This window comes from Coregonus clupeaformis, chromosome 39 (genome assembly GCF_020615455.1).
Source record: "Coregonus clupeaformis isolate EN_2021a chromosome 39, ASM2061545v1, whole genome shotgun sequence".
In the NCBI taxonomy this organism is placed as follows: domain Eukaryota; kingdom Metazoa; phylum Chordata; class Actinopteri; order Salmoniformes; family Salmonidae; genus Coregonus; species Coregonus clupeaformis.
The window spans coordinates 338,748-365,617 of NC_059230.1; the positions used below are offsets into that span (position 1 = coordinate 338,748).

General features: G+C 40.9%; 1 protein-coding gene across 1 annotated transcript; it reads right to left on the reverse strand.

Annotated features, from left to right (window-relative positions):
* Positions 1-8,699: 8,699 nt before the first annotated feature.
* Positions 8,700-25,353, reverse strand: LOC121554208 (E3 ubiquitin-protein ligase TRIM7-like). The gene is made up of 12 exons (XM_041867685.2): positions 25,260-25,353; positions 24,396-24,518; positions 17,966-18,037; positions 17,628-17,699; positions 16,637-16,720; positions 14,664-14,768; positions 13,066-13,236; positions 12,833-12,961; positions 12,596-12,647; positions 10,755-10,808; positions 10,070-10,215; positions 8,700-9,376 (listed from the first exon to the last, which is right to left on the reverse strand). Exons 2-12 carry the CDS (start codon positions 24,510-24,512, stop codon positions 8,966-8,968), a joined length of 1,413 nt encoding a protein of 470 aa, XP_041723619.2. The 5' UTR covers positions 24,513-24,518; positions 25,260-25,353; the 3' UTR covers positions 8,700-8,965.
* Between the last annotated feature and the right edge of the window lie 1,517 nt (positions 25,354-26,870).

Here is a 26,870-nt window from a genome sequence, read left to right on the forward strand (position 1 = left end):
CGATGCTTATCATGCCTGGATAAAGCAAATAGTTTAGAAGTAACACAGCTGAAGATACAGAAGAGGAGAAACTGCTGAGAGGATCCCAAGAATTGGAGAAGAAGAAGGAGAAGATAAGTTTTGGTTATGAAGAATCAGAGTGAACCGAATCAACAATCACTGTTACAGCTTCAACTGAACAATATCAAATGCAATTGTATCAGCCACCAAGGGCGGCACCAGTTGATTCATATCCAAAGCCAGTTTCTGGACAGACACAGAATTGAAGAGGACGAGAAGAAATAGGAGGAGGAAGATTTCAGCTACACTTCCAGCAACTTTCAGAAGACTGTTATAATTGTGGACAGATTGGGTACTTTACCTGTTAATGCAACAAGTCGGGAGAAAACAACAGAGGAAGATAAAGGAGCAAGTGAAGATCACCTGTTAGTGTCTAGAAGATCCGGAAGGGGGGTATCAGCTGAGAGCATCGATTAGAGAAGAAGAGAAAATAGCTAACAATTGAAGTAAAAACAACCGACCATTAGAAGTGATGGTGAATAGTGGAAAAACTTATCTGGGTTCAGCCTAAAGAGGTTAAACATCTCACTAATTGATAACTAATTAGGATAGGGATTTGAGGTAGTAAAACAGTTAATTACTCTTAAGGTACTAATATTAGAAGATACTGTTATTGCAGTGTTGGGAAGAGATGCATTGTTTAAATTGAATTGTACAATAAGATGTACACTAGACGACTGTCTATTAGACAATCTGTCTGAAAAGTTAAAAGGGGTGACTGTTTATTCTGGGTTACATTCTTACACTAAGAGATTTCAGGCTAGGCTAAAAGGTGTTTAGTCGTTTGCCAAGTCTGTGTGTAAAGAAGTCAAAGGCAGTTGGGAACTTTCCCAATCACATATTCTAAAAATTTGGTGGTAAAGGGATTTTGTGAATAAATCAGTGGAACAAGTTTAAATGTTAGGAGGAAAAGATTGGATTAAAATAAGTTAGGAGAACTAGGTTGAAGGAACTCTAAGACAGTAAGCTAAGTTTCAAAGTTAGTAGTAAGAGAGAGAGAACAATGGTGAATGACACTGTAGAGTAGGAAGATCAAGGTAATTATAGGGGTATTTTGTGTAATCAAAATTTTGAAAGTCAGGGATTAGAGAAAGGACTGAGATTTGGGGAAAAAGTGACACTAGTGGTGATAGATGGAAGTACAAGCAGAGACAACTTTTCTTTGGGGAAAATTAGGAGTAACTAAGGACATTAACACTTCAGTTTATTAGAACAACAGGGAGAAGCAATTTAACTCTTTCAACATTGATAGTTATTAAAGCCATAAATATATCGCATTTGGTTATAAGGGAACCAATACAGCACCAATTTTAGGGGAAAGAATACTTATTAGGGTTAGGATGGGGACGTTCCTCCCATATGGAGAGATAATTATGGAGAATAAGTATTGTTATCAGGACCAGGAGTAGAAGCTGTTGCACCTAGTCAAAGGAGGGATAGTTTGTACAACGATATGAAGTGGAAGAGGTTAGGAGTGACTGTTCACTTATGTTGCGTAATGTTACAGAGATAATTATGGAGAAGAAGTATACTTATCTAGTGCAAGCATTAGAATTTGTTCCGGTTAGGAATTATTGGTTAAAGGGCTATGTAATTCATAAAGTAACGCTTATAATGGAAGAGTTGAGGTCTGTTGTAGCCTCCACAGTCAGTGAGGGAGTTCAGGAGAAGTAGATTACAGTAAGCACTCAACAGTAGATAATACACATAGGATAATGGGAACTTTTGCACTAGAAGAAATTAGGGTTGATACAGCAATTAAGTCAACTACTTTAATGGTAACTTTGGAAGGGATTAATGATACGATGGCAATAGCAAATGTAGTAAGTATGACACCGACAACAACTTTTCTGAAATTAAAGGGGTAGCAAGAAGGACTCATGGTTTATGTTACGGATGGAGAGTGCTGTCAATGATAGTACGAATAGGGTTAAAATAGGAGAGCAGATGGTAGTAGAGAGAATAGTGAAGGATACTATCATGGAGGACAGGATGAGGTCTTTGATTTTAATGACAGACAAGGAGAGGTATCTGATCAGTACCGCTCGTTAGGGAAGAGAGAAACTAAAGGGAGTGGTTTGATTCTTCTGTTGTGAAGATTAGAGATAGATGGGCAGGTTCCAGCAGCTCATTCTGTAATATCAGTGAGGAATTTTGAGGGTCCATGTCTGGTGAGAATTCCAGAACCACACATGTTAGAGACGGTCGGTCGACCTCTATCAAGTATGTGTCAATCTTATGCGTTGTCATGACTGTGGTATCAGCAACAGTCATTGACAGATAAAATAATGTCGTTGTCAGAACAGTGGTTTAAGCCTAGGTTTAAGTGTTCTTGGTTAAATGAATTACCCTATGGGAATTGTTAAATGGGAAAGGAAAATCAGGTAACAACGGAACCCTGAAGTATTCAGGTGAAACATTGAGGGCTAAAAGTTGTTTTTGTTCTAATAAAACATATGAGGTAAAGGGTATGTTTATGGGAATATCAGATTGTGATGATTATATGATGACTTTGGATAAGCATGACCTTAAGGGTAGTAATGAGAAATATAAGGTTACTTTTTAATATACCAGGTAGTAAGAAGAGCAGGACTTTGATGGTTAAACGATTAGCTTTTGACTGACAATGTGACTATTGGGAATTTTAGAGATATTTGGTGGGTTTGTGATGATAAAATGTATATATTCTTACCCTATGGATGGATAGGATGTTGTTAATGTCAACGTTGAAGCTTCCATAGGAGGCTTTTACTATTAAAAGAGGAGTAGCACCGAACACAGATCAATCTGAAACTAGAGTTCAAAATAGGATGAAAAGGGACATGTCATAGGCTTCAAGCCTATCATTGAAGGATAAGTCTAAGGGAGAAGGGGGGACTTTATTCATGGTATGGTGTAACATTTGGGAAGATCATATTGATAAATATTAGTTATACTTTGAGTCCAGATAGTTCAGATAATATCACTGGGGTTATAGATGCATTGAAGGAAATAAGGGATGCATTTGGAAGACTTGGTTGCAAGATCAGTTAGGCCAGTAGGGGCAGTGATGGGTTACATTTTAATGGCAGCTTTGATAGCACTGTGAATTTGTTACTTACCTTTGAGAAAGCTATGATATTAAGATAGGTTGGAGAGTGATGCCTGGAGACAACACTCAGATGCCGGTGTTGACTGTTCCTGATCTGGATAAAGATGGACAAGTGGAACTGATGGATAAATATCATTTTGATTATTTGATGATTTTTCAAATTTTTTTTTTTCAATATTGGGGTGATGTTGGTATGATTTATGAATCAAAGGGGGGAATAGGTTTATGTGATTCATGCATCATTTATATATCAGTTTTATATTCTTAGTTGATATTCATGTTTAATTTGAAAGTGTTTGTTTCTTTTCTTTTCTTCCAGAAGCATTTGGGAGAACATGTGGAGATTGAAATACTCAAACAAGGAACATGGGAAGGGACAATATGACTGGAGGAGATGAAAGAAGGAGGGTGTGGAAAGATTCCGATTCCATCATCAACAGTCCATTGGAAGAGGAGACTACGGGGAGATGAAGTGTAGTGGACTACATTCCAGTGTCTGCAATGAAATATAGACATGTGTAATACATAATTGTGTCATATTCTTAGGTATTAATTTTTGTAGAATGATGTTTGATGTTATTGAATACATGTGAGGATCTTAGATGTTTTTGTTTATTTCGGTGAATGCTTAGGGACAGAAAGTCTAGGCAGGGAGAGTTCCACGGTAAGGTCCAATGGGTTGACCAGCCTTAGAGTGGATGTTTTTGGATAGGATTTTGTTTGCAGGGGCTTACATGTGTATTTAGTTGCATCATAGTTTCAAATGCATGTACATGGTTTATGAGGTTATCTGGAGTACCGAAGGTGGTTGCCTGGGGCAGAGGGACCGTGAGAGAATTTTACTGTCTTGATTGATTAATGGATGGAAGGTTGCCGGACAGTTTTTCGCTCTTACACTCCATAGAGATTTGTTCATATTTCATAGTAATGTATTCACACTTCATAAACAGTTATTTCATAGAAAGGTATTTACACTCTAGAGGAGAATGTTTTTGGTTTAATGTTAAACCTACTCAATAAGATAAATTGTTACTAGTCATAATCCTATTTTGTTTTCGAGACTGTTCGTCTCGAAGGGGGGAATATCGTATCTGAAGATTATGTCTTTGTTAAATGTTTTTCATGAAGAAATGGAATGTTGGTTATGTTAGTATCAAAAGGGAATGTTTAGTGTAACGTCACATAGAACAGACAGGAAGTGTGTTGTAAACAGGGGAGACTGGTGATTGGCCAGAAGAGGGAGCATCATTGTTTATAAATAGGGGTTAAACGATGAGAAGGCAGAACGGTCATGGCAATCTGAGGAGCCGTTCTCCGGACACCGCGGGTCTGTACTTATGCTGTAACCTCGTGATTTTAATAAAAGCCTCTAACACGATGCAGCATAAACGGACTCTTTGTTGACAGCAATAATGGCCACCATTCACCCGATACGACAAGAACTCCTTCAAGACTGCTGGAAAAGCATTCCAGGTGAAGCTGAATGAGAGAATGCCAAGAGTGTGCAAAGCTGTCGTCAAGGCAAAGGGTGGCTATTTGAAGAATCTAAAAGCTAAAATATATATTTGATTTGTTTAAGACCGTTTTGGTTACTACATGATTCCATATGTGTTATTTCATAGTGTTGATGTCTTCACTATTATTCCACAATGTAGAAAATAGTAAAAATAAAGAAAAACCCTTAAATGAGTAGGTGTTCTAAAACTTTTGACCGGTAGTGTATATGTACAGGGAAAAAAGTATTTGATCTCCTGCTGATTTTGTACGTTTGCCCACTGACAAATAAATAATCAGTCTATAACTGTAATGGTAGGTTTATTTGAACAGTGAGAGACAGAATAACAACAACAAAAATCCAGAAAGACACATGTCAAAAATGTTATAAATTGATTTGCATTTTAATGAGGGAAATAAGTATTTGACCCCCTCTCAATCAGAAAGATTTCTGGCTCCCAGGTGTCTTTTATACAGGTAACGAGCTGAGATTCGGAGCACACTCTTAAAGGGAGTGCTCCTAATCTCAGCTTGTTACCTGTATAAAAGACACGTGTCCACAGAAACAATCAATCAGATTCCAAACTCTCCACCATGGCCAAGACCAAAGAGCTCTCCAAGGATGCCAACAAGGGTTTTGCCACCAAGTACTAAGTCATGTTTTGCAGAGGGGTCAAATACTTATTGCCCTCATTAAAATGCAAATCAATTTATAACATTTTTGACATGCGTTTTTCTGGATTTTTTTGTTGTTATTCTGTCTCTCACTGTTCAAATAAACCTACCATTAAAATTATAGACTGATCATGTCTTTGTCAGTGGGCAAACGTACAAAATCAGCAAGGAATCAAATACTTTTTTTCCGTCAGTAGAGGATGCCTGGTTGTTCCTTAAAAGTAATTTCCTCTCAATCTTAAATAAACATGCCCCATTCAAAAAATACAGAACTAAGAACCGATATAGCCCCTGGTTCTCCTCAGACTTGACTGCCCTTGACCAGCACAAAAACATCCTGTGGCGTACTGCATTAGCATCAAATAGCCCCCGCGATATGCAACTTTTCAGGGAAGTTAGGAACCAATATACACAAGCAGTCAGGAAAGCAAAGGCTAACTTTTTCAAACAGAAATTTGCATCCTGTAGCACTAACTCCAAAAAGTTTTGGGACACTGTAAAGTCCATGGAGAATAAGAGCACTTCCTCCCAGTTGCCCACTGCACTGAGGCTAGGAAACACTATCACCACCGATAAATCTACAATAATCGAGAATTTCAACAAGCATTTTGCTACGGCTGGCCATGCTTTCCATCTGGCTACCACTACCCCGGCCACCAACTCTGCACCCTCCGCTGCAACTTGCCCATGCACCCCCCGCTTCTCCTTCACACAAATTCAGACAGCTGATGTTCTGAAAGAGCTGCAAAATCTGGACCCCTACAAATCAGCTGGGCTAGACAATCTGGACCCTTTCTTTCTAAAACTAGCCGCCGAAATTGTCGCAACCCCTATTACTAGTCTGTTCAACCTCTCTTTCATAACGTCTGAGATCCCCAGAGATTGGAAAGCTGCCGCGGTCATCCCCCTCTTCAAAGGGGGTGACACTCTAGATCCAAACTGCTACAGACCTATATCCATCCTGCCCTGCCTTTCGAAAGTATTTGAAAACCAAGTTAACAAACAGATCACCGACCATTTCGAATACCACCGTACCTTCTCCGCTATGCAATCCGGTTTCCGAGCTGGTCATGGGTGCACTTCAGCCACGCTCAAGGTCCTAAACGATATTATAACCGCGATTGATAATAGACAGTACTGTGCAGCCGTCTTCATCGACCTGGCCAAGGCTTTCGACTCTGTCAACCACCGCATTCTTATTGGCAGACTAAATAGCCTTGGTTTCTCAAATGACTGCCTCGCCTGGTTCACCAACTACTTAGATAGAGTTCAGTGTGTCAAATCGGAGGGCCTGTTGTCTGGACCTATGGCAGTCTCTATGGGGGTGCCACAGGGTTCAATTCTTGGGCCGACACTTTTCTCTGTGTATATCAATGATGTCGCTCTTGCTGCTGGTGACTCTCAGATCCACCTCTACGCAGACGACACCATTTTGTATACATCTGGCCCTTCATTGGACACTGTGTTAACAAACCTCCAAACGAGCTTCAATGCCATACAACACTCCTTCAGTAGCCTCCAACTGCTCTTAAACACTAGTAAAACTAAATGCATGCTTTTCAATCGAACGCTGCTGGCACCCGCCCACCCGACTAGAATCACCACTCTGACGGGTCTGACCTAGAGTATGTGGACAACTACAAATACCTAGGTGTCTGGTTAGACTGTAAACTCTCCTTCCAGACTCACATTAAGAATCTCCAATCCAAAGTTAAATCTAGAATCGGCTTCCTATTTCGCAACAAAGCCTCCTTCACTCATGCTGCCAAACATGCCCTCGTAAAACTGACTATCCTACCGATCCTTGACTTCGGCGATGTCATTTACAAAATAGCCTCCAACACTCTACTCAGCAAATTGGATGTAGTCTATCACAGTGCCATCCGTTTTGTCTCCAAAGCCCCATACACTACCCACCACTGTGACCTGTACGCTCTTGTTGGCTGGTCCTCACTACATGTTCGTCGTCAAACCCACTGGCTCCAGGCCATCTATAAATCACTGCTAGGCAAATCCCCGCCTTATCTTAGCTCATTGGTCACCATAGCAGCACCCACCCGTAGTCTGCGCTCCAGCAGGTATATCTCACTGGTCATTCCCAAAGCCAACACCTCCTTTGGCCGCCATTCCTTCCAGTTCTCTGCTGCCAATGACTGGAACGAATTGCAAAAATCTCTGAAGCTGGAGACTCTTATCTCCCTCACTAACTTTAAGCATCAGTTGTCAGAGCACCTTACCGATCACTGCACCTGTACACAGCCCATCTGAAATTAGCCCACCCAACTACCTCATCCCTATATTGTTATTTATTTTGCTATTTTGCACCCCAGTATCTCTATTTGCACATAATCTCTTGCACATCTAGCATTCCAGTGTTAATACTATTGTAATTATTTTGCACTATAGCCTATTTATTGCCTTACCTCCATAACTTGCTACATTTGCACACACTGTATATATATTTTCTGTTGTATTTTTGACTTTATGTTTTTTTACCCCATATGTAACTCTGTGTTGTTTTTATCGCACTGCTTTGCTTTATCTTGGCCAGGTCGCAGTTGTAAATGAGAACTTGTTCTCAACTGGCTTACCTGGTTAAATAAAGGTGAAAAAAAAAATATATATATATATATATATATATATATACAGTAACAGTCAAAAGTTTGGACACACCTACTGATTCAAGGGTTTTTCTTTATTTTTACAGTTTGTAACATTTCTGCCAATCTAGAGCTGCCCCGGTCAACTGTAAGTGCTGTTATTGTGAAGAGGAAACGTCTAGGAGCAATGGCTCAACCGCGAAGTGGTAGTCCACACACGCTCGCAGAACGGGACCACCGACTGCTGAAGCACGTAAAAATAGTCTGTCCTAGGTTGCAACACTCAATACTGAGTTCCAAACTGTCTCCGGAAGCAACGATAGCACAATATCTGTTAGTTGGAAAATATAAGATACAAGTTACACATTGTGAAATATCGAGCAAAAACGAGCATGTTTGCAAGTTAGGTAGCTAACGATAGCTATTGTTAGCTCATCCATTGAACGTTGAAGCCCTGGCTAACTAAGTTAGCTCTTGCAATCAAACGTCAGCAAACTGTGCAAAAACTTTAATTACCATCCAGAAAGTTAAAATTTAGGAAAAACTTGTCGTAACATGATTCTGGCATGAAATAGGTCAGCAGGAGACCCTTCAGTGGGTCCAACACAGAGGTCTTGGGAAGTTCTTCCATCGTAGGGGTAGCCATTATGGAAATATGACGTGCCATAGCAGTGTGCGCATAATAACTGTTCCCCCCACGCTAGACGGAAACATTAACAGAGACTACCGTTCCGGATCTTACTGTATCATTGTATTGGCTTGCTGTCGCTGATGTTTCAATAATTGACCTTTTATCATGATGGTATCTCAAATTAACAAATAAACACTTTGTCATAGTTTTCTGTTTATTGTGTTCAAATTGTAATATCATTAGAAAAGGTGCAGTGAAACAGGAAAAATGTTTGGTGTAAAAAAAGAGAATCTCTCTCAAGGGACAAACAGTGATTATCCACAACAAAACATGTCTGACATATTCTGGCAGGTGATGTAAAATGAGTTACAAAAAAACATTGCATAACAAATCCATCTAGATCACATTGCAGCTTTATCTAACACCAGACACCGATGCAGATGGCATCTTCATCCGTGGCACAATCCTGATCCTCGTATCCCCATCCAGACAGCCGAACACAGGAACCACCCTCTCCTTAAACGTATCAGTGAACGTATAGATATGATACCTATTCTCTACATCATAGAAGGAAACCTGGCCCTCCTCGAAGTCCAGGTAGACCCCTACTAGGCGTGGCAGGGCTGAGACAGGTAGCTTGGTCGAGGAGTCATCACAACAGGCCCACAGGGTGTTCTGGGCGCTCCTCCACAGGGTCCAGTAGCCCTTCGCTGGGGTCATGGGGAACCGACCTTTCCGGGGTGCAGTTACAGATGTCACCCCCAGTCTCCAGCTGCCTGTGCTGGATACCTCTACTTCCCAGTAGTGCCTTCCTGTGTTGATGGCCTTGTAGTAGAGGAGAGTCGTTCAACACAAGTTTTTCACAATCGATTAGTTGATGGTTGCTAGGGCCGATCAAATTATTTATCAACCCAAATAATATTATGAATAAATCAGAGTTTTCTCTACAAAATAATGTATGATGTACGTGTGAATAATACACGAGAAAAACCACACATACATGATGCCCCAGATACTCAACTAGTCTTTAAGAAGGCCAGTTTTATTGCTTCTTTAACCAGCACAACAGTTTTCAGCTGTGCTAACATAATTGCAAAAGGGTTTTCTAATGATCAATTAGCCTTTTAAAATTATAAACTTAGATTAGCAAACACAACGTGCCAGTGGAACACAGAACTGATGGTTGCTGATAATTGGCCTCCGTACGTCTATGTAGATATTCCATAAAAAATCAGCCGTTTCCAGCTACAATAGCCATTTACAACATTAACAATGTCTACACTGTATTTCTGATCAATTTGATGTTATTTTAATGGAGAAAAACATTGCTTTTCTTTCAAAAACAAGGACATTTCTAAGTGACCCAAAACTTTTGAACGGTAGTGTATATGCAATCGAAACAGAATCTTCTTTACTTAAACTCATATCTCTGTCCAGCGATGGAAAATATCACTTAACTTTGTTCTTTTCGATTTCTATTTCCCTAATTCAATTGATTAATCAAACTCATCCCACTACCTGGCATCCCAGAACGCAGGACCAGATGTCAAAGCGGAGGGGATAGTTTATGGTGTCGCCCCTCTGGGGGCCCTCCCACACCTCAAGGTTGTCATCTGAGAAGGCCAGCCAGGGGTGGCTGGTGAGGGGTTCCAGACGCACTTGGGCTGCAGAGGTGGAGAAAGGTGGAGGTAGAGGGAGAGAGAAGTGGAGGTGGTGGTGGAGAGAGATGGAGAGAGGTGGAGAGAGGGATGGAGAGAGGTGGAGGGAGAGGTGGAGGGAGGGATGGAGAGAGGGATGGAGAGAGGGATGGAGAGAGGTGGAGAGAGGGATGGAGAGAGGTGGAGAGAGGGATGAGAGAGGGATGGAGAGAGGTGGAGAGAGGGATGGAGAGAGGGATGGAAAGAGGTGGAGAGAGAGGTGGAGAGAGAGGTGGAGAGAGAGGTGGAGAAAGGGATGGAGAGAGGGATGGAGAGAGGGATGAGAGAGTGATGTAGAGAGGGATGGAGAGAGGTGGAGAGAGTGAGGCATGAGAGGTTTTTTTCTTCTCAAATTCATTGCTCAATGTTTAATTAATTAAGTGATTCTTAATTGATTGAAAAATGAAAATCAACAGTAGCTGCACTTGCATGCACTATGTGTCAGCATGATTTCAATGTAATGTAATGTGTTATTGTGATAATTGTTCATTCTTCTTTCTTCCTACCTGAAGCGCTGTGAATCCATTGCCATACAGAATTAGGGATGTACTTTTGGCTTCCTATTTGCAATGAGAAGAACAGATTAGTGCAATAATAACTGGGTGAGGGAAAGAGAGAGAGAGAGCGAGAGCGAGAGAGCGAGAGAGAGAGAGGGGGAGAGAGATAGAGAGAGGGAGGGAGAGAGAGAGAAGGGCCTACAGCAGCACATAGATCTTCTGCACAGATTCTGTCAGACCTGGACCCTGACAGTAAATTTCAGTAAGACAAATATAATGGTTTTCCAAAAAAGGTCCAGTTGCCAGGACCACAAATACAAATTCCATCTAGACACTGTTGCCCTAGAGCACACAAAAAAACGATACATACCTCGGCCTAAACATCAGCACCACAGGTAACTTCCACAAAGCTGTGAACGATCTTAGAGACAAGGCAAGAAGGGCCTTCTATGCCGTCAAAAGGAACATAACATTTGACATACCAATTAGGATCTGGCTAAACATACTTGAATCAGTTATAGAACACATTGCCCTTTATGGTTATGAGGTCTGGTGTCCGCTCACCAACCAAGAATTCACAAAATGGGACAAACACCAATATCCTCTGTGTACAACGTAAAACACCAAATAATGCATGCAGAGCTTAATTAGGCCAATACCTGCTAATTATCAAAATCCAGAAAAGAGCCATTACATTCTACAACCACCTAAAAGGAAGTGATTCCCAAACCTTCCATAAGAAAGACATCACCTACAAAGAGATGAACTTGGAGAAGACTCTCCTAAGTAAGCTGGTCCTGGGGCTCTGTTCACAAACACAAACAGACCCCACAGAGCCCCAAGACACAACACAATTAGACCCAACCAAATCATAAGAAAACAAAAAGATAATTACTTGACACATTGGAAAGAATTTACAAAAAAACGGAGCAAACTAGAATTCTATTTGGTCCTAAACAGAGAGTACACATTGGAAGAATACCTGACCACTGTGACTGACCCAAAATTAAGGAAAGCTTTGACTATGTCAAGACTCAGCGAGCATAGCCTTGCTATTGAGAAAGGTCACCGTAGGCAGACCTGGCTCTCAAGAGAAGACAGGCTATGTGCACACTGCCCACAAAATGAGGTGGAAACTGAGCTGCACTTCCTAACCTCCTGCCAAATGTATGACCATATTAGAGAAACATATTTCCCTCAGATAACACAGACCCACAAAGTCGAAAACAAATCCATTTTTGATAAACTCCCTTATCTATTGGGTGAAAAACCACAGTGTGCCATCACAGCAGCAAGATCTGTGACCTGTTGCCACAAGAAAAGGGCAACCAGTGAAGAACAAACACCATTGTAAATACAACCCATATTTATGTTTATTTATGTTCCCTTTTTTACTTTAACTATTTGCACATCGTTACAACGCTGTATATAGACATAATATGACATTAGTAATGTCTTTATTCTTTTGTAACTTGTGTGAGTGTAATATTTACTGTTCACTTTTTATTATTTATTTCACTTTTGTTTTATCCATTTCCCTTGCTTTGGTAATGTAAACATATGTTTCCCATGCCAATAAAGCACCTTGAATTGAATTGAGGGGGAGGGGGAGAGAGAGAGCGAATGAGAGAGGGGAAGAGACAGAGGGGGAGAGAGAGAGAGACAGAGAGAGAGACAGAGAGAGAGGGGGAGAGAGAGAGAGGGGGGGGAGAGAGAGAGAAAGAGAGAGAGAGAGAGAGAGAGAGAGAGAGAGAGAGAGAGAGAGAGAGAGAGAGAGAGAGAGAGAGAGAGAGAGAGAGAGAGAGAGAGAGAGAGAGAGAGAGAGAGAGAGAGAGAGAGAGAGCTCTCACCAGTTCTCCATGCTCTCTGTTTGGTTGACAACCACAGCTTTGATACGTCCTCCTGACATGAGAGACAGGGAGATTCATTGCCAGAGTGTTTATATTCATATGGCAGCATCGCTACAGCAGCCTAGAAAATCTACTAGGGTAGAATTAGTCAAAACATGTCTTTCACACACACACACACACAAACACACACACACATGTGCACACTCTCACGGACACAATTCAATACATTTCTCTCACCTCAGTGTCATTTGACAGTAGAGACCATGCTACGAACTCCAGCAATGGCAGAATGCCAGCTAGCCTAGACTCCTTGACCCCACGCGGACACAACAGACGCTTCAGGTCCTCATCTGACAGCCCACACACCTGGGAACACATTTGGGACGCACTCTCACATACAGTGGACACACTTTATAAACAGTAGCACATTTCGCTCTCTCACACACACACACATACACACACACACACACCTCTGAGACATTCTTCAGTTCTGTTGCCCATTCCAATATTCTCTGATTCTCTTTCTCCAAACTTCTGTCTTTCCACCCTCCGTGTTTCCCTCCGTCTTTCCCTCCTCCGCCTGGATCCCTCTTTCCTCTCGTCATCTGTACCTCTGTTGTTGGTGTGGATGTCTTCTGGAGCTGAGAGAACAAAGGAATAGTTGTATCACTTATATAAGAAGGTGATTTTATAGTAAATGACCCTGAGAATGCAGCCAAAACTACTGATCATCTGTGAGGTCAGGAAATGTAATTTAAAGTAATGACAACCAAACAAACCAAATCTATCACAGAAATTGATCACAGAAAATACATATAGTGTATTCGGAAAGTATTCAGATCCCTTTACTTTTACAGCCTTATTCTAAAATTAATTACATTGTTTTTTTCCCCTCATCAATCTACACACAATACCCCATAATGACAAAGAAAAAACAGGTTTTTAGAGATTTTTGCAAATTACAATTGAAAAAAAATACAGAAATAGCATATTTATGGGGTATAGTGTCTAGATTGATGAGAAAAAAATATTAATTTAATCAATTTTACAATAAGGCTGTAACGTAACAAAATGTGGAAAAAGGAAGGGGGGCTGAATACTTTCCGAATGCACTGTATGTATATAAATTGTCACACCCTGATCTGTTTCACCTGTCTTGTGCTTGTCTCCACCCCCTCATTTATTCCCATTTGTTCCCATTATTCCCTGTGTATTTATACCAGTGATTTCTGTTAGTTTTTTGCCAGTTCGTCTTGCTGCAGTATCCCCTAGTCTCTGTTTTCTAGCTGGTTCCGACCTTTTCTGCCTGCCCTGACCTCCAGCCCACCTGCCTGACCATTCAGCCTGCCCTGACACTAAGCCCGCCTGCCTGACCATTCAGCCTGCCCTGACACTAAGCCCGCCTGCCTGACCTTTCAGCCTGCCCTGATCTCCAGCCTGCCTGACCATTCAGCCTGCCCTGACCTCCAGCCTGCTTGACCATTCAGCCTGCCCTGACCTCCAGCCTGCCTGACCATTCAGCCTACCCTGATCTCCAGCCTGCCTGACCATTCAGCCTGCCCTGACACTAAGCCTGCCTGCCGGACCCTTCAGCCTGCCCTGACCTCCAGCCTGCTTGACCATTCAGCCTGCCCTGACCTCCAGCCTGCCTTACCATTTAGCCTGCCATGACCTCTAGCCTGCCTGACCATTCAGCCTGCCCTGACCTCCAGCCTGCCTGACCATTCAGCCTGCCCTGACCTCCAGCCTGCCTGACCATTCAGCCTGCCCTGACCTCCAGCCTGCTTGCCGCCCTGTACCTTTCGGACTCTGACCTGGTTAATGAACTTCTGCCTGTCCTCGACCTGCCTCTTGCCACCTGTGTCTGCATCTGGGTCTCTCCCTGTGTCGTTATATAAATATTGTCCTATGGAAGTGACTCCATTGTTTTAGGAGACAATAATACCATGACATCACTTAAACTTCTCCTTCTCTCTGTTTTCCTGTCTCTTTTTTTTATATCTCCCTTCTCTCTCACACTGTATGATACTGCTTCTATTGTGTTTTGTTAGCCTGTTCACCGTGTTACCTGCTCGAGCTCCTTGGCCCACAGTAGAATGAGACTCCGGCTGCTCTCCAGGCTAGGTGATGCTGTGGAACCTTCTCCTCCCTTCACCTCTCTTCTCCTGGCAAGCTGCAAGCAAGGAAGTGATGTCATATTCAAGGAAATGATGTCATATTCAAGGACGTGATGTCATATTCAAGGAAGTGATGCAGACGTGAGGTCACATATTGATCATTGTATTGACATTTTTGGTTTGACAAACTGTGTGAGTGAATGTGAACTTTTCCATAAAAATATGTGTTGATGTCAATTTGAGATTTATGTGAATGTTTGAGTTACGTGTACAGATGTAAGATCTTAATTTGATCCCCCTGTTACAGGAGAACTTTCCTGCAATGCAGGACATTTTAAACTGGTACTGTATTTGAGGTTTAAAAAGGCATCTGAAGTTTGTAATTTCCACTTTGTAATTTCAGACTTGATTTTCTCTTACGAAAAATGTATCAACCCCTATTAAAAATGTCCATTAATTATAATCTACATAATAATTCACATTTCCTGTTGCTGCAGGATTATTATCCCGCTGTAGCAAACTGGTTCAAATTAAGATCCTACATCTGTACAGATCGAGATTGTCGTACAGTGCCTTGCAAAAGTATTCATCCCCCTTGGCGTTTTTCCTATTTTGTTGCATTACAGCCTGGCATTTAAATGGATTTTTATTTTTATTTCATGTAATGGACATACACATAATTGTCGAAATTGGTGAAGTGAATTATAAATTTTTTTAAAGAATATGGCACCACAACAAACCTGCCAAGAGAGGGCCGCCCACCAAAACTCACGGACCAGGCAGGGAGGGCATTAATCAGAGAGCCAACAAAGAGACCAAAGATAACCCTGAAGGAGCTGCAAAGCTCCGCAGCGGAGATTGGAGTATCTGTCCATAGGACCACTTTAAGCCGTACACTCCACAGAGCTGGGCTTTACGGAAGAGTGGCCATAAAAAAGCCATTGCTTAAAGAAAAAAATATGCAAACACGTTTGGTGTTCACCAAAAGGCATGTGGAAGGCTCCCCAAGCACATGGAAGAAGGTACTCTGGTCAGATGAGACAAAAATGTAGCTTTTTGGCCATCAAGGAAAACGCTATGTCTGGTGCAAACCCAACACCTCTCATCACCACGAGAACGCCATCCCCACAGTGAAGCATGGTGGTGGCAGCATCATGCTGTGGGGATGGTTTTCATCGGCAGGGACTGGGAAATTGGTCAGAATTGAAGGAATGATGGATGGCGTTAAATACAGGGAAATTCTTGAGGGAAACCTGTTTCAGTCTTCCAGAGATTTGAGACTGGGACGGAGGTTCACCTTCCAGCAGGACAATGACCCTAAGCATACTGCTAAAGCAACACTTGAGTGGTTGAAGGGGAAACAATTAAATGTCTTGGAATTGCCTAGTCAGAGCCCAGACCTCAATCCAATTGAGAATCTGTGGTATGACTTAAAGATTGCTGTACACCAGTGGAACCCATCCAACTTGAAGGAGCTGGAGCAGTTTTGCCTTGAAGAATGGGCAAAAATCCCAGTGGCTAGATGTGCCAAGCTTATAGAGACATTACATTTACATATTTTACATTTTAGTCATTTAGCAGACGCTCTTATCCAGAGCGACTTACATGAGCAATTAGGGTTAAGTGCCTTGCTCAAGGGCACATCGACAGAGCCTGGCCTAGCACAGGCATACTCCAAGAGACTTGCAGCTGTAATTGCTGCAAAAGGTGGCTCTACAAAGTATTGACTTTGGGGGGTGAATAGTTATGCACGCTCAATTTTTCTGTTTTTTTATATTATTTCTTGTTTGTTTCACAATAGAAAATATTTTGCATCTTCAAAAAAAAAACATTTTAATTCCAGGTTGAAAGGCAACGAAATAGGAAAAATGCCAAGGAGGGTGAATACTTTCGCTTGCCACTGTAGTGTATCAAGCCACTGTACTTTACTGATGTCCTTCACGTCCTCGGCTAGCTCTGTGATGAGCTGTAGACACTCCTGGAACGTGTGCATCTGTGCTAGGCCAGGCTGTGAGCAAAACACACACAACCCAGGTAGGTTAATATAACACACCACCCAGGTAGGTTAATATAACACACCACCCCAGGTAGGTTAATATAACACACCACCCAGGCAGGTTAATATAACACACCACCCAGGCAGGTTAATATAACACACCACCCCAGGTAGGTTAATATAACACACCACGCAGGCAGGTTAATATAACACACCACCCAGGCAGGTTAATATAACACACAACCCAGGTAGGTTAATATAACACACCACCCCAGGTAGGTTAATATAACATACCACCCCAGGTAGGTTAATATAACATACCACCCAGGTAGGTTAATATAATACACAGCCCAGGTAGGTTAATATAACACACAACCCAGGTAGGTTAATATAACACACAACCCAGGTAGGTTAATATAACACACCACCCAGGTAGGTTAATATAACACACCACCCCAGGTAGGTTAATATAACATACCACCCAGGTAGGTTAATATAATACACAACCCAGGTAGGTTAATATAACACACAACTCAGGTAGGTTAATATAACACACCACCCAGGCAGGTTAATATAACACACAACACAGGTAGGTTAATATAATACACAACCCAGGTAGGTTAATATAACACACAACCCAGGTAGGTTAATATAACACACCACCCAGGCAGGTTAATATAACACACCACCCAGGTAGGTTAATATAATACACAACCCAGGTAGGTTAATATAATACACAACCCAGGTAGGTTAATATAATACACAACCCAGGTAGGTTAATATAACACACAACCCAGGTAGGTTAATATAACACACCACCCAGGCAGGTTAATATAACACACAACCCAGGTAGGTTAATATAACACACAACACACAATATCATCCTCTCACTGAAATATTTTTTCTCCACAGAACCCACTTTGTTGTTGTTGAAATTAGGCTTGTTCCAGGGTTCTGAATGGCCGGCATTCCATTTCTCAAAGTCCCTCCCCTGTAGAAGTGGTACATACAGGACACAAATTACAGATGGAGCCAAAATAGTGGACTATAGCAAAATTTACATTTATGGTGGTGCCCAGCTCAGTCATAATCTATTTAAAATGATGTGCCCTGATTTGCTATAGGATTGCACAGCATCCTAGATTCAAAACCTATACTGTATGTAGAAAGTTAAAAAGGCAATTCAACAGTCTTGGGACAAAGTCCCTGGCCTAAAGATGGAGTGGCTAGTGGTTTAGTGGTTGGAACCAAACTCACCTTGCTGTTGCTGAGATGTGGTTTATTCCAGGGTTCTGAGTGGGTAGCCTCCACAGTCTCCAGGCGCTTGTCCTGTATCACCATCAGTGGGAATAAAGACATGGTTATAAAACACAGAATGCATCCACACACGAGTAGGCTTATTGATATGATGTTTTTATGGTATAATGATGTCATGTCATATTATCGTGGGGAACAGGTTAGAGTTACTAGATAAGTGGTTAGGAGACAGAAAGTCTACATTCCATTATGTCAAAGGAGATTAGTGATGTTTAGGATAGCATGAGTGATGTTTAGGATAGTGACTTGGGGTAAAGAGTGATGAACATCAAAGACAGGGAGTGCCCATGGAGACTTGCCAGATGTATGCCAGGAAGAGGGTAATAGAGGGTATGTATGGTAGAGTGTCTTCTTTGTTCAAGTTAGTTCGTAACACCAAGGGGCAAAGCTCTGGTCATTGTTGTCACGAACCCGGTACCGATCATTAAATATTTGCATTAACTGTCTACAAAGTGTCTACGTATATCCTTGCATCCTTGATTCTTTGAACACCCGAGAAACTCATTATAACAGATTGGCGTTTTCATGAACAGGATGCAGTCTACAGCTCAACTAACAGGTAAGCAGACTTTCATTTTTTGAATTATGTCAAAATCTGCTTATCTGTGGTAAAGCTGAACTGTAACGAACTTTAAAATTTAATATTTTGAAGGGGGACGTTGAGTGGTGTTGAATTATGTAAAGGGATGTAAGGAGGAATATTAAATTACACAATGACATGATGCTATGATTCAAAACAAGGTGTGTTAACAGTAATTAGCATAAATTGGTAAAGAGAGACTCTGATGTGTTGTATCATCATGGGAGTAAATTAGGTTATGAAGCTCTGATGTGTTATATCATCATGGGAGTAAATTAGGTTATGAAGCTCTGATGTGTTGTATCATCATAGGAGTTAAACAGATGAAGCTCTGATGTGTTGTATCATCATAGGAGTAAAACAGATGAAGCTCTGATGTGTTGTATCATCATAGGAGTTAAACAGATGAAGCTCTGATGTGTTGTATCATCATAGGAGTTAAACAGATGAAGCTCTGATGTGTTGTATCATCATAGGAGTAAAACAGATGAAGCTCTGATGTGTTGTATCATCATAGGAGTAAAATAGATGAAGCTCTGATGTGTTGTATCATCATAGGAGTTAAACAGATGAAGCTCTGATGTGTTGTATCATCATAGGAGTAAAACAGATGAAGCTCTGATGTGTTGTATCATCATAGGAGTTAAACAGATGAAGCTCTGATGTGTTGTATCATCATAGGAGTAAAACAGATGAAGCTCTGATGTGTTGTATCATCATAGGAGTAAAATAGATGAAGCTCTGATGTGTTGTATCATCATAGGAGTTAAACAGATGAAGCTCTGATGTGTTGTATCATCATAGGAGTAAAACAGATGAAGCTCTGATGTGTTGTATCATCATAGGAGTAAAATAGATGAAGCTCTGATGTGTTGTATCATCATAGGAGTAAAACAGATGAAGCTCTGATGTGTTGTATCATCATAGGAGTAAAATAGATGAAGCTCTGATGTGTTGTATCATCATAGGAGTTAAACAGATGAAGCTCTGATGTGTTGTATCATCATAGGAGTAAAACAGATGAAGCTCTGATGTGTTGTATCATCATAGGAGTAAAATAGATGAAGCTCTGATGTGTTGTATCATCATAGGAGTAAATTAGATGAAGCTCTGATGTGTTGTATCATCATAGAAGTAAATAGGTAAAGAGAAAAATAGTTTACGGACCTTTTTGATGTGGTAAAAACATCATTAAATAAGAAGATAATTAGACAAATGAATTACTCAAAATGGCTAGGAGAGGGAGCCAATGACAAGTAACATATTGAATCATAGCACCAAAAACGACAAATAGGAACTACATTTTAATACATTATCAGAAGTGGATATTTGATGCAAGTGTTTAATTACTAACATTGAATGTTACTAACATTGCATTAAATAATAATAGTGATAGGTAAGCATAGAGGTGATAATGAATATCCTCAGGAGAGTAGTTAAAAGGGGTAAATAGAGCTTGATGTTATTTTAGAGAGTAGTGGAAAGTCTGTGTTTTCTGGGACAGGAACGGGCAGTGTCCTTGGAAATTACAGTCTGTTCTTTTTTGGTTCCGCTGAGAGAATGAAGGAGAGGCTGATTTGGGTTGAAGGAGGATTGTTAAACTAACTAAAGGATTATTTGATGTGAGTATCTATACGTTTCCAACCTTTCTATATGGAGTTGTGACGATGTGGAAATAGTAATGACAAAAATCATAATTAGAGTGTCATGTTTGTATTAAACTTGCTCACCCGAACGTAGACGTACGTAATGGGTGGAAAAGTAATTAATATGTGTTTTCTAAGTTTATACCGTTGTTGGATCATGTGATAGTGGAATAAACTGACCATAAGTAATGTTGTTTTAGATGTAATGTATAATATAGTACAAAGCCAATATAGGGGTTTCATTGAACTAATTATCATGGTAGAGCTAACTTAGTAAAGTGATGTAACTTCATTTTATATCAGAGGGTAAGATGAGAAATCATTGTAATGGCGCTATTTGTGGAATTTATTTATCATTTCAAGGCATGGAGTAACAATCTGCATTTATGAGTGTAAATTCCACTGCTGATGTGTTGATTGAATGGATACAACGGAGTATTTGGTTTGGTGATGTTGAATGTATGATTTGAAGCGTCATAATTGAATTATGGATGTTTATAATGTATGATAATATAAGTATACATTCTGAAAGTTGTAATGGGAAATTAAGGTGAGGATTGTGAATGAAATCATGAAGATGTTGATTAATTTGGTTAAAGTATTAACATATTAGTAATGATATAGATTTGAAGTATTGGGTGATATTAATATGGATGTTTAGAGTAGTACATATCTATGTTGATAGGCAAGTACTTAATTGGTTATTATCATGGGTTTATGATATTTTCATATGATCTGAATTTGGTTGAATTATTAAAGCAGGAATAGTTTAGGGATGTGATGATTTAACAGGGAGTGATAATAGAGTGTTATAATGTGTATGTTACAGTGAGGGAAAAAAGTATTTTTTTGAAATCGGCAGTGTATCAAATACTTGTTCTCCCCACTGTATATATACAGTGAGGGAAAAAAGTATTTGATTCCCTGCTGATTTTGTGCGTTTGCCAACTGACAAAGACATGATCAGTCTATAATTGTAATGGTAGGTTTATTTGAGCAGTGAGAGACAGAATAACAACAAAAAATTCCAGAAAAACTCATGTAAAAAATGTTATAAATTGATTTGCATTTTAATGAGGGAAATAAGTATTTGACCTCTCTGCAAAACATGACTTAGTACTTGGTGGCAAAACCCTTGTTGGCAATCACAGAGGTCAGACGTTTCTTGTAGTTGGCCACCAGGTTTGCACACATCTCAGGAGGGATTTTGTCCCACTCCTCTTTGCAGATTTTCTCCAAGTCATTAAGGTTTCGAGGATGACGTTTGGCAACTCGAACCTTCAGCTCCCTCCACAGATTTTCTATGGGATTAAGGTCTGGAGACTGGCTAGGCCACTCCAGGACTTTAATATGCTTCTTCTTGAGCCACTCCTTTGTTGCCTTGGCCGTGTGTTTTGGGTCATTGTCATGCTGGAAAACCCATCCACGACCCATATTCAATGCCCTGGCTGAGGGAAGGAGGTTCTCACCCAAGATTTGACGGTACATGGCCCCGTCCATCGTCCCTTTGATGCGGTGAAGTTGTCCTGTCCCCTTAGCAGAAAAACACCCCCAAAGCATAATGTTTCCACCTCCATGTTTAACGGTGGGGATGGTGTTCTTGGGGTCATAGGCAGCGTTCCTCCTCCTCCAAGCATGGCGAGTTGAGTTGATGCCAAAAGCTCGATTTTGGTCTCATCTGACCACAACACTTTCACCCAGTTCTCCTCTGAATCATTCAGATGTTCATTGGCAAACTTCAGACGGGCCTGTATATGTGCTTTCTTGAGCAGGGGGACCTTGCGGGCGCTGCAGGATTTCAGTCCTTCACGGCGTAGTGTGTTACCAATTGTTTTCTTGGTGACTATGGTCCCAGCTGCCTTGAGATCATTGACAAGATCCTTCCGTGTAGTTCTGGGCTGATTCCTCACCGTTCTCATGATCATTGCAACTCCACAAGGTGAGATCTTGCATGGAGCCCCAGGCCGAGGGAGATTGAAAGTTATTTTGTGTTTCTTCTATTTGCGAATAATCGCACCAACTGTTGTCACCTTCTCACCAAGCTGCTTGGCGATTGGCTTGTAGCCCATTCCAGCCTTGTGTAGGTCTACAATCTTGTCCCTGACATCCTTGGAGAGCTCTTTGGTCATGGCCATGGTGGAGAGTTTGAAATCTGATTGATTGATTGCTTCTGTGGACAGGTGTCTTTTATACAGGTAACAAACTGAGATTAGGAGCACTCCCTTTAAGAGTGTGCTCCTAATCTCAGCTCGTTACCTGTATAAAAGATACCTGGGAGCCAGAAATCTTTCTGATTGAGAGGGGGTCAAATACTTATTTCCCTCATTAAAATGCAAATCAATTTATAACATTTTTTTGTTGTTATTCTGTCTCTCACTGTTCAAATAAACCTACCATTAAAATTATAGACTGATAATTTCTTTGTTAGTGGGCAAACGTACAAAATCAGCAGGGGATCAAATACTTTTTTCCCTCACTAAGGGAATATGAGGTATATGAGGAGGACAAGGTCGGAGTTGAACATTGTATATTTTAACAATCATGAGTTTTTAAGAATTGGGTCTGAGATGTTAATCATTAGAATGGGTAATTGATAATCACATAGCATTGGATGCTATTATATTAAGATGAGGATGATATGGTCATTTGAATGATGTTAGGAACATAGATGGCAAGCATTCTAGGTCCTCTAGTGGCCATAGTAATTATTGTAGCAATAGTTATGGGGTGTTTTTCGGGGATTGATTTTAAGATCGGTACAAACGATTATTAACATGCCAGTGATTTCAGTTAGAGATGTGTCAGTTAATGTTAATGCAAGGAGGGAAATGAATAATTCTTCTTCTTTGTCATCTTGTTCCAGTTTAGACTCCATTGATAATGTTGATTGAGGACAAGGAATGTTAAGGTGGAAATGTATAACATGGAATTAAGGTTTACAGGAAGAAGATGTGGACAGATGGCTATCTCAGTCGATCAGATAGATCCCCCAGGTGACCAGTGATAAGCTTGGGGGTCCTCTGACAGCGCATGGATGAGGAAGATGGACGTTTTTGTTATTTTTTGTATTCATGTGTTCAGATTGTAATATCCATGTAACTTACAAAGTGTCATGGATCTTTGTATTTGTGGGGATGATGTCATGATGGTCACAATTTATTTCTATGTATGTTTTCTTGGTTGCATGGCTCAGAAATTATTTAAAAATATGGTTTTGACTACATAGAATATTAGCATGAATATATAGTAGTTAATTATGTGTTTATCCTTTACTCTGACTGAGTTTATAGAGGTTTGAGAGGTTTGATATCGCATAAGATAGATGACTGAGAATGTATACCTTTGTTGATTAAATATATGGAGAATCAAGTTGGATTCAGGTATGAAAGGTTGAAGGGGTCAATTCTCAGTTATCTAGCATAGTTTAGGATCTAGTCAGAGATATATGTACTACTGATTGAAGAATATTGTATTTTATACAAAGTTATATATGAACTTATGGGGGTTAAGTGATCTTACTTACCACAAGATAAGAAAAAAAATAAGTGGATTGATATGATGTTTCTATGATATAATGATGTCATGTCATAGTATCGTGGGGAACAGGTTAGAGTTACTAGATAAGTGGTTAGGAGACAGAAAGTCTACATTCCATTATGTCAAAGGAGATTAGTGATGTTTAGGATAGCATGAGTGATGTTTAGAATAGTGACTTGGGGTAAAGAGTGATGAACATCAAAGACAGGGAGTGCCCATGGAGACTTGCCAGATGTATGACAGGAAGAGGGTAATAGAGGGTATATATGGTAGAGTGTCTTCTTTGTTCAAGTTAGTTCGTAACACCAAGGGGCAAAGCTCTGGTCATTGTTGTCACGAACCCGGTACGATCATTAAATATTTGCATTAACTGTCTACAAAGTGTCTAAGTATATCCTTGCATCCTTGATTCTTTGAACACCCGAGAAACTCATCATAACACTTATTAAACTGTCAAATGTTAGTGTTCACTGCAAAGCGGGTCTTGTCACAATGTAGCTCTGGTCACAAGTAGTGCACTAAATGGAAAAGGGTGGGCTCTAGTCAAAAGTAGTGCACTATATAGGGAATAGGGTGTCATGAGACAGCCGTAGACATATGGTGTCACCTGCTTGTCACTGAGGTTGGGCTTGTTCCAGGGTTCTGAGCCTCTGTCCTCCAACCTCTGGTTAGGGTCGTTCTCCTTCACCTTAGGAGACCGGCTATTGTCGTTAGGCTGCTGCATTATGGTCTATGAAGAGGAGGGAGGGAGGGAGGGAGGGAGGGAGGGGGAGAGAGAGAGGGAGGGAGGGGGAGAGAGAGGGAGGGAGGGAGGGAGGGGGAGAGAGAGAGGGAGATAAACAGGGTAGTAATGGAAACATTGAGAAAAGATAAGGACAGAGAGAAAGAGAGAGAGAGCGAGAGATATTGAGAGAGAGAATAACTATTTCACAAGAACAATAACAATGGAGCCATGCAGTCAAGATGTCTGCCAGTGTTTATAGGATCAAGGGTCAGTTCCAAAGACTTCCTTAAAGTGATTATACGTTACTGGAATTCTCCAATTGTTTCCTTGTAACTCAAAATAAATGTATTGAACCAACATCAACCTCATGCAATGTGATCAATCATTTCACAGAACTCTTAGATTCAAAACCTTTTCAGGTATAATACTGTAACTGTAGGTGCATTTGCTTTGTTTTGATTGAGGTGGGTTTTAATGTCATCGTTTTCAGTCATTTTGACTCAATGTCTCAAATTTAAGAAATAGTCATTAAACTATGTATATTCTGTAAGTTTGTGACAGTTATTTATAAGACAATGAATTATTAACATTGAGTAGCTACAACTTTTGGTTCGAGGTTTGAACCTTTAGTTAGCTTTCATTTTGACATCAACAGTATATTAGCATCTCATAATATACAACATCTATAACTATTCAATATCTGAAAATACCCTGAATTTACCTCCTAAACACAAAAAAGTGACTTACCTATGTAGCTCTCACCTGCTTCTGTTGTGTCATTGGTACTATTGTTGGTCATACACACAGTAGAAGCATGACACAGTCTTGAAAGTGGACTTCGACCGAGGAAATCATATCATTTTACTGGAAGACAGATATGTTTGCTACCCACCGTTATTTAGGCAGGGCAGATACAGGTAGAGAGTGATATGGTGCAAAGTTGCATCACTCCAGCTGGCGTTATCACTTTAATTATGTTTACATACTGTTTTACCCACTTCATATACAGTACCAGTCAAAGGTTTGGACACACCTACTCATTCAAGGGTTTTTCTTTATTTTTACTATTTTCTAAATTGTGGAATAATAGTGAAGAAATCACAACTATGGAAGAACACATATTGAATCATGTAGTAACCAAAAAAAGTGTTAATCAAATCAAAATACAATTTATATTTGAAATTCTTTAAATAGCCACCCTTTGCCTTGATTACAGCTTTGCACACTCTTGGCATTCTCTCAACCAGATTCATGAGGTAGTCACCTGGAATGCTTTTCCAACAGTCTTGAAGAAGTTCCCACATATGCTGAGCACTTGTTGGCTGATTTTATTTCCCTCTGCGGTCAGACTCATTCCAAACATCTCAATTGGGCTGAGGTCGGGTGATTGTGGAGGCCAGGTAATTTGATGCAGCACTCCATCACTCTCCTTCTTGGTCAAATAGCCCTTACACATCCTGGAGGTTTGTTTTGGGTTATTGTCCTGTTGAAAAACAAATGTTAGTCCCACTAAGCGCAAACCAGATGGGATGGCGTATCGCTGCAGAATGCTGTAGTAGCCATGCTGGTTAAGTGTGCATTGAATTCCAAATAAATCACTGACAGTGTCACCTGCAAAGCACCCCCACACCATCACACCTCCTCCTCCATGCTTCACGGTGGGAACCACACATGCGGAGATCATCCGTTCACCTACTCTGTGTCTCACAAAGTCACGGCGGTTGGAACCAAAAATCTCAAATTTGGACTCATCAGACCAAAGGACAGATTTCCACCGGTCTAAATGTCCATTGCTCATGTTTCTTGGCCCAAGCAAGTCTCTTCTTCTTATTGGTGTCCTTTAGTAGTGGTTTCTTTGCAGCAATTCGGGTGAAACGTCCAAGCTGCATCTGAATGCCAACCAGTGGCGACCCGTCATTCAGGGCAGTGCCCCACCTGTTTTCCATGTTATTGTGGAATTAATACATCTTGAGCGTGCCGTCTTTAGCCAACTCTCTTGCTATCTCTCTCAGTCTCTCCAAACCAGTCAGGTTTCAAGACTGGTCATTCAACTGAGACTGCTCTTCTCTGTGTCACGGAGGCTCTCCGCACGGCTAAAGATAACTCTCTCTCCTCTGCTCTTGTCCTTCTAGACCTGTCTCCTGCCTTTGATACTATGAACCATCAGATCCTCCTCTCCACCCTCTCCGAGTTGGGCATCTTCGGCGCTGCTCACTCCTGGATTGCGTCCTACCTGACAGGTCGCTCCTACCAAGTGGCGTGGCGAGAATCTGTCTCCGCACCATGTGCTCTCACCACTGGTGTCCCCCAGGGCTCAGTTCTAGGCCCTCTCCTATTCTCGCTATACACCAAGTCACT

Bases quoted from the DNA above. Each gene is read 5' to 3' on its own strand.
- LOC121554208 (XM_041867685.2), bottom strand. From the start codon at position 24,512: ATGCAGCAGCCTAACGACAATAGCCGGTCTCCTAAGGTGAAGGAGAAC. The intron at 16,721-17,627 runs GTGGGTTCTGTG...TTTTGCTCACAG, and splicing joins CTAATTTCAACAACAACAAA to CCTGGCCTAGCACAGATGCA. The intron at 12,648-12,832 runs GTGAGAGAAATG...CTCTCATGTCAG, and splicing joins TACTGTCAAATGACACTGAG to GAGGACGTATCAAAGCTGTG.